This window comes from Protobothrops mucrosquamatus, unplaced genomic scaffold (genome assembly GCF_001527695.2).
Source record: "Protobothrops mucrosquamatus isolate PMUCROS unplaced genomic scaffold, P.Mucros_1.0 scaffold1678, whole genome shotgun sequence".
Taxonomy (NCBI): Eukaryota; Metazoa; Chordata; class Lepidosauria; order Squamata; family Viperidae; genus Protobothrops; species Protobothrops mucrosquamatus.
This window is the reverse complement of record NW_015387834.1, coordinates 215,300-223,298: the sequence shown is the minus strand read 5'-3', so window position 1 is coordinate 223,298 and position 7,999 is coordinate 215,300. Positions and strand designations below refer to the sequence as shown.

Genomic DNA, 7,999 nt, shown 5'->3' with positions numbered 1-7,999 from the left:
CTGGATAGTGGGATTACTTTTAATAAGTACATTTAATAACAACACCAAACAATTTTTTTACCTTTATATTTCCTGGATGCGCTTGAAACAGCCAGCTCCATTTTTCTTAGGTTTACATGACTCCTTTTTTCCCAGAGATCTAGTACAAAAGTTCTGCTATTTCTTCATTGATTCATTTGAATCCTAAAATGACACAAGAACCAGCAATTACATTATAGGCTAGTCTGCCTGAAAATAAGCAAGCACCCCAGCTGATGTATCAGACAAGACTGGCTAATACAGTAAGATCAACAGTATCGCTCTGATGGGGAAAAAAGCTTTAGTCATCATACACATCAGCTGTAAAGACACACCAGAGAAGGGAGGATTTTCAGGGTATTTGCAACCATAACTGTAACTTCCTTGTTTCAAAGTTTTTCCCGCTCCTAGATCAAAGTAGCACAATTCACTTTATAACTGAGGTTATTTTATTTGCAACACTGCACCAGTTCAGTACAATATGAGCCCCAGGCTCTTTAATTTCTTACTCTTTTTCTTATGTGTAAATTAAAGCTTTGCTTTCAGTGAATGCCGTATGGTTCTTACCAGGTGCAAGCTTACACAAATTCTAAGCAGTTTAAACGAAGAGTGGGAAACTTCCCTGGTACTGCCCATACTGATTGGAGGTAATGAGTTTAAAGTCCAGGTATCTGGAATACATCACATTGCCAAAACTATGGACAGTTCAAACAAGCCACAACCAAACTGGCTTGTATCCTTGTATCAGCACAGAACATTAAGGAAAAAACGTTGAATAATGATTTTCTTGGAACTGTCTTTTCAGTCAATTTGCAATAAATGCATTCACCTCAGCAGCTTTATGAACCAACTTCATCAATCTTGACTAGAATTTCCAAGTTTTCCACCCACATTTTCTCAAAGTGCATTGATCCATTGAGAAGTTTAAAAAATTTGACTTCAACTTGAAGCTTTTAATATTACCTCTCATTCTTTAACCCCAAAGAAAAGTGGTGCAACCTTTCCAAAATCTTTAAAAGAAGGTTGACCAGATAATTCTCATACTGCACATTTTAGTCTTTATCCATAAAGTTGTGTTATCCCATGAACTCCTGGGAGAGGCAGAATTTGCTCCAGGATGATCTACGGTACAGTCTCCCGGTACAGTCTCCAACAAAGTCATTATATAGAGAAATGCAAAGCATTTGATTCCAAAGAACTCCAATATGCTGTTGTTTCCTCTAGGACCAAATCAACCCAACCATTCTGATTTTAAAATGTTCTAGAACTAAATTGTCTGGACAACCACGGGTCAGAACGGTCAGATCAGCATCACCCAGGAGGGAAATGTAACATTTCAGAGTCCTTCTGAACAGAATTAACTGGATAGTGGGATTACTTTTAATAAGTACATTTAATAACTTAACATAAAAAAATGTTTTACCTTTATATTTCCTGGATGCGCTTGAAACAGCCAGCTCCATTTTTCTTAGGTTTACATGACTCCTTTTTTCCATAGATCTAGTACAAAAGTTCTGCTATTTCTTCATTGATTCATTTGAATCCTAAAATGACACAAGACCTAGCAATTACATTATAGGCTAGTCTGCCTGAAGAATAAGCAAGCACCCCAGCTGATGTATCAGACAAGACTGGCTAATACAGTAAGATCAACAGTATCGCTCTGATGGGGAAAAAAGCTTTAGTCATCATACACATCAGCTCTAAAGACACACCAGAGAAGGGAGGATTTTCAGGGTATTTGCAACCATAACTGTAACTTCCTTGTTTCAAAGTTTTCCCGCTATTTGCTAATCTAGACTTTACCAAGAAATTACACGCAAGCAACAGCCTAAACTATTTTTAAAATGGTTGTTCACCAATGTGTTATATTTTCCAGCTACATGATTGCTTTTGAAAAGAATTTCTTTGGAAATTTCCACAACTCAAAAAGCAAAAATTAAAATATTATCTATAAAGTATTTTTTTTTTAAAAAAAACTCTCCTTACATGAATAAGCTTTTAACTAATATGGAAGGTGATCAAACAAAGTTTAACTGGTTAACATCAGGGGATTTAAAACAGGAGATAATAAAACAGGAACAACATTCTGTATTCTCCTTAATAGGAAATGCATAAGTACAATACTTGCTTTGTGGTGGTGCTGAAAAGCATGCCCAGCTTGGGAGGACATGCCTCAGTGTCATCCATTCATTGAATGAATGGCTTAGAGCAGTATTTCTCAACCTTGGCAAGTTGAAGATGTGTGGACTTCAATTCCCAGAATTGAAAAGCTGACTGGGGATTTCTGGGAGCTGAAGTTCACATATCTTCAAGTTGCCAAGGTTAAGAAACATTGGCTTAGTCTCACTCTTTACACCGTCTCCTTCAAACTAGGAATATTAAAAAGGAGCAACCTCTACCATGCTTACAAGTTTGCAACAGGCAAACAGAACCCAAGAGCCAATATGGGTTTATTACTCCTTTAATTTCCAATCAAAACTCACATTGCGTAGGATTTCAAAAAGTTGGAACAGCAAATCCTATGTAGAAGAATCTGGCTCTTATTTTTTTTGTAATAAAGCAGATAAAGGATGCATAGCAATCTTTAAAATATTCACAGGAAATACTGAAATATTTAGTCATTGCTATTGAGGTGGGTAGCTTCGTTTATTTAAAGAAATAAATTTCAACAGAGGAATGAAGTTTTGCCAATTCAAGTATATCCCTTAGGAGTTTGCGGTAGTTCGAATGTGTTAACAGGGAAGACTGAAAGCTCAGCAGAACATCTATTAATATTCCAAGTTAAGTATATGCATGTGTGAGAGCCTTGTTGGTGTATTTGGGTTAAGACAGGGGTAGGCAACCTTGGCTTTTATGACTCGTGGACTTCAACTCCCAGAATTCCTGAGCCAGCAGGAGTTGAAATCCACTAGTCATAAAAGAGCCAAGGTTGCCTACCCCTGGGTTAAGACATCAGGCTAGAAATCAGGAAACCACAAGTTCTGATTCCACCTTAAGCACAAACAGCCCTAGGAAACAAGACAATGGCAAACCACTGCTGAAATCTTACCAAGAAAACTGCAGGGACTGGTATAGGCAGTCCCCAGTAGTCAAGAACTAGTCACAGTGTTTCTCAACCTTGACAATTTTAAGGCATGTGGACTTCAACTCCCAGAATTCCACAGCCAGCATTGCTGGCTGTGGAATTCTGGGAGTTGAAGTCCACATGCCTTAAAATTGTCAAGGTTGAGAAACACTGAACTAGTGCATGGACCATAAATATCTTTCGTTCTTCACTGTTATAAGGCAGTAATACCTTTCTACACCCAACTCAAAATAATAGGGCAGCCAGAAACTCACATGTCGCTTTAAAAAAAATAAATATTCGCCATGGAACTGATAGTACTTTTTAGGTGACTCCACATCTTTCAGCTTGGACAGCTTTGCAAGACATTCCTCCATACATTCCTCACTCAATTCTTCGTGCCTGGAACAGACAGAGATCAAAGATAGAAGGATTACTCCGCGTCCCTGACAAAAGCAAGGCAAAGCAAATTAATAAAAAAAAAATTTATATATAAAAAAAAAAAGCAAGGCGTATAAAAAAATTCCCAGCCAGTCCCCCAATTTACTCCTCACGGTACAATTTGGTGCGTCAGACAAGTTCTGGCTAACAGCAAAAAGTTCAACACTTCCGCTCTGATGGGGAAAAAAGTCTTAAAAAGTCATCACCAGCACCAAGCTAAACCTTCAAACTCTAAGATCGCATCTTGGGAGAAGAGGACCGTGAAAGAACAATGCAGCCCCCCCTGCAAACGGGACACTCCTAAATACATTTTGCATAACCTTAAGGGAAAGTAGAGCAGGCTAATTTAGGGAGAAAAAAAAGAAAAGGAGGGATGAGAAATCGGCGAGGCAAGCTACAATCTCGCGGACGACGAAGAACGTGGTAAATGGCGGCGGATCGCCGAGCTCCGCCGTCCACGAAGAGCCCCGCTCCTCACCTTTTCAGGAAAACTCCCCAAAAGAACGCGTGCGTCTGCGTCGCGCCCTTATATAGGCTAGAGCAGCTTGGTGCGCATGTCCGTCCAAGGTATTTTGGGAAATGTAGTTTTCAAAGTCCCTTGGTGTCTGCTAGTACTTCCGTGCTTTTCTTTGAGAGGTGTCTGGCGTTACGGGCGGGGATACGTTACATTTGAGGATCGAGCGCTTTAGTTTTGCACATGGGGTTTGTAGACGCTGAACACGATACTATGTGGTTTAATGAAGCTGAAATACAGCACTGGTGTGAAACGTAGAATGGCAACGGGCAATGATCCTTTATTCCAGGGGTCCTCAACCTTGGCAACTTTAAGACTTGTGGACTTCAATTCCCAGAATTCCTCAGCCAGCTTTGCTGGCTGAGGAATTCTGGGAGTTGAAGTCCACAAGTCTTAAAGTGGCCAAGGTTGAGGACCCCTGCGTTTATTCCGATAGCAAAGACGGCTGTATAAACATAAAACATGGCAAATATGTAGGGATTTGCTCTGCATAACACGCTTATTCAAGAATATTTCTCAAAGTTCAATAGAAGGTATACCTTTAATAAGGAGCACAGACTTTATGGGATATCACACTGTTATTGTTATCGTGTTGTTAAAGTCGTTCAATTCAAGGGCATTAAGTTTATTGGACTGTCAGCCCAGTGTAAACCTTGTTTGCTTGTCAGAGCAACCACGGTCCTACTTCTGCCTACCAAAGTACTCATAAAAAAATTAAAATCTCTCATAACGCGTAAGCATTTGTCTTTAAGAAACCCCTCACACTGCTGTGTGAAGTTCTCTATTCTGTTCTACATTTTAAGAAAGACAATGAAAATTAGCACATCTTTTAAGTTCCAGAAAAAGTTGAATGGGAAACACTCAAAGGAGCACGCATGGTTTGCAATGGGTGGTTAAGGCAGTATTTCCCAACTTTGGAGTTGGCTAGGGAATTCTGGGAATTGGAGATTGCACATCTTAAAGTTGCTGTGATTTGAGATACACTGGGTTAAAGTGTTGGACCAGGATGGGAGACCCAGGTTCTAGTCCAGAGGTCCCCAACCTTTTGGGCACCAGGGACCAGTTACATAGAGAGAGGTTTTTCCATGTACCCGAGGGGGGCATGGTTTTGTGTGCTGCCTGTATCCTGCAGATGGGGCTTTGCTTGTTTGTGCAGCCCGGTTGCTGGCATGCCGTGGCCCAGTACTGGTCCACGGACCAGGGGGTTGGGGACCCCTATTCTAGTCTACCCTAAGCAATAGTAGCAAAACCTTCGCTTTGTAGATCCTGCAAGGAATTGTACAAGGTGTTTAATAATCAAAAAAATGGTTCTCTGTTCCTTAGGGTTATTGTGCTAGCAAATCTGCTGTGACTGAATTTAATGAAGCTCTTAATCATGAACTGAGAGCCAGAAGAATCAGTGATGCTGGGTCTCTCCTACCATGTTTTTGTTTCATTGATTTCAGAATGCTTTATAATTGTGGGAGCAGATAATAATGCTATGCTTTCATGTACGCAGATCCCAACCAATATAGATTGTGCTATCCTCCCAATATGGGCATTTTCCAGATGTGTTGGATTACAGTGACCCTTACTTAACTGATGATATGGAAGTGTAGCTGAAGATCTCATATGTAGCAAAGATGCAAAGCAGCTTGAATTTAGATACATTAATCCACTATCCAGCATAGTAATGAATACATTGAGAGACTAAAAGGAGAGCCAAAGTCTACCCTCATGAATTTGAGCCCAACCTTTTTCACAGGATTGTTTTTGTGGATACATGAACAACAATGTATGGGAAGGAAGGAAGGAAGGAAGGAAGGAAGGAAGGAAGGAAGGAAGGAAGGAAGGAAGGAAGGAAGGAAGGAAGGAAGGAAGGAAGGAAGGAAGTCTTAGCATGGATTCATATCAACTAATTCAATCACTACATCCATTTTCCTGGGAAGGGTTTGAGAAAAGCAAAGTAATTACAAATGTAGTATCTGATCTTTCAACTATGTCTATGAAAAAAAAAGGATGGCATTGAACAAGGATACACCAACTTATACTACTTAACTTGGATTGCTCCCATTGGTCTCTACCTGAACTGTTTAATACTCCAAGGGGAATGTGCTGTTAGCATGATTTATGGCAGAGCTTCTCTCTTACTACTCTTGTACAGAAAAGATTCAACAGATTTTTATTTAGACTTCTTTACAGCAACTCTACTTAGGTTCAACAGATTACATTGTTATTGCAGTTAGTCATAGTTTCCAGCTGGGCCAGTTGTTCCAAATTGACTTCATTTGGAAGGGACAGGTGATCTGAACAGGAAGGATTTGTCTATATTATGGGTGTCAAACTGCTGGCCCGCAGGCTGGATTGTCATGCCGAAACCGCGCCCACCCCATTGCCGGCAATGGAAAAAGTCGCGATACGTTGCAACATGTCATGTGACATTGTGAGTTTGACACCTCTGGTCTAGATAAAGGCCTATGGGATTTTTTCCCTTCAGGGAACATTGCACAGTTCCAGTTTCAGTGGGCAGAATGGAGTCATCTTATTAATTATATTTAATTTTTGTCCTGGCTTCAGCCATTGTTTGGCATGCTGCTTCTTTCCCAGCCCCAAAGTTGCGTATCCCTAATCTTAAGTGTTAATCAAGATGACCCCAAGGAAGCAACAATCTTTGGACTTCCACTCAGTTCATATTTTGGAAAGAGATTCCCGTTTATCTCTGTAACAGTTAGAATTATTTTTAAGAAAGTATGTATGTATTATGTGTGTGTGTGTTTAAGCTGAGGTATATATATCCTTGAGTAAATTGTTTAATGTCTTTACAACCAGTTATAAATTTATGATTCTTAAATTTTCATTCATTATATTATTCAAAATCTGCTGCGGTTAAAAAAGAAAGTTCTACGAAATTGCCATTTAATAAAAAAAACTTTCCCCTCTTTTTTAGTATTTACCATTTATTGGACAAACACTACGTTTTACTTACATTCCATGGGGAGAAAAAATTCCAGCGTAAACAATGAACTGAAGCAGTACTTAACTTGCAATGCTATCGTGCTTTACCTGGACCATATGCAAAAACTTTATTGCCCACATTGCTGTGGGCAATAAACACAACATCAAAAGCAACACAGTTTATATATAAACATAGGTAATTTTTTTCAGCCCTACATGGAGATGTAATTAAACAGTATAAAGCACTCAGGAAAATCAATCTGCAGCTTTATATGCACTACATTGAGATCATATCCTGTACTGTACTGAGTTGGTGTGCCTTTATATACAGACACACACACACATTTTTTAAAAAACAAAGATTAGCGACCATTTAAGCTTCTGTTGCATTCAGGTTTCCCTCCCTCTTCCCTACCCATCAAAAATATTCTAGAAATCAAAGTGATCAAATAAAGTTTAAAATTCCTAAAATGTATAATTATTTCTTCAACTGTCTGAGATTTAGGCGAGATTCGCCTTACTGACTTTTTGATAATCAAATGGTAGGCACACCTTTTCCAGTGGAATTATTTTTACAATTTCATTCAAAACAAAAAATTGAACACATACATGGATATGATCTTCCCAAGTTAGTTCATAGGTAAGTGTGTCAGACAATCAAGTTTCTAAACTGTGCTATAGTTCTAGGTACAATCAAGAAACTTTTAAATGAAAAATTTATAGTGTCATTCAAAACAATGCAATGAAACTAAAAATTTTATCACTGTTTGAAAAGCAACGGTTATGATTTAGACACTACAGTGGGTTGTAACAACTGTAGCACTCTAAAACAGTTAGGTTACATTATTAGGAAGCATTTGATTTTCTCTGGTGCTTTCAGGTTTGGGTCCAGTCAAGCCTGTTTAGGCAGTGGTGTCCAGTGTTTGTCCCAAAGTGTTTGAGCTAGCCGGTTTGAGGAGAGGGTCACTTTCCATTTCTTGCTTCACGCATCTGAGGGGAAAAAAACAGTACCTCTTTTAGAAGGG

The 7,999-nt window shown here is 39.1% G+C and overlaps 1 protein-coding gene, 1 long non-coding RNA gene and 3 other non-coding genes across 9 annotated transcripts in view; all 5 read right to left on the bottom strand.

Annotated features, from left to right (window-relative positions):
• Positions 1 to 3,551, bottom strand: part of LOC107293643 — a 17,179-nt gene extending 13,628 nt beyond the window's left edge. The window contains exons 1-3 of the long non-coding RNA XR_001549030.1: positions 3,361 to 3,551; positions 1,442 to 1,562; positions 62 to 183 (exon numbers count right to left, since the gene is read on the bottom strand). This is a non-coding gene — a long non-coding RNA (uncharacterized LOC107293643). The remainder of the gene's footprint in view (positions 1 to 61; positions 184 to 1,441; positions 1,563 to 3,360) is intronic.
• LOC114923039 lies at positions 251 to 340 on the bottom strand. Its single transcript, XR_003810557.1, has one exon. It is a non-coding gene; the product is annotated as a small nucleolar SNORD12/SNORD106 (small nucleolar RNA).
• Positions 1,631 to 1,720, bottom strand: LOC114923038. The gene has a single exon (XR_003810556.1). It is a non-coding gene; the product is annotated as a small nucleolar SNORD12/SNORD106 (small nucleolar RNA).
• Positions 3,552 to 3,646: 95 nt separating the features above from the next.
• On the bottom strand, positions 3,647 to 3,742 carry LOC114923042. The gene has a single exon (XR_003810560.1). It is a non-coding gene; the product is annotated as a small nucleolar SNORD12/SNORD106 (small nucleolar RNA).
• A 3,214-nt stretch (positions 3,743 to 6,956) lies between these two features.
• The window catches only part of STAU1 (staufen double-stranded RNA binding protein 1), a 38,342-nt gene continuing 37,299 nt past the window's right edge, over positions 6,957 to 7,999 (bottom strand). For all 5 annotated transcript variants that reach the window (XM_015822799.1, XM_015822801.1, XM_015822802.1 and 2 more), the window contains one exon: positions 6,957 to 7,964. In XM_015822799.1, the coding sequence (XP_015678285.1) occupies positions 7,877 to 7,964 (88 nt within the window). In that variant the 3' untranslated portion in view covers positions 6,957 to 7,876. The remainder of the gene's footprint in view (positions 7,965 to 7,999) is intronic.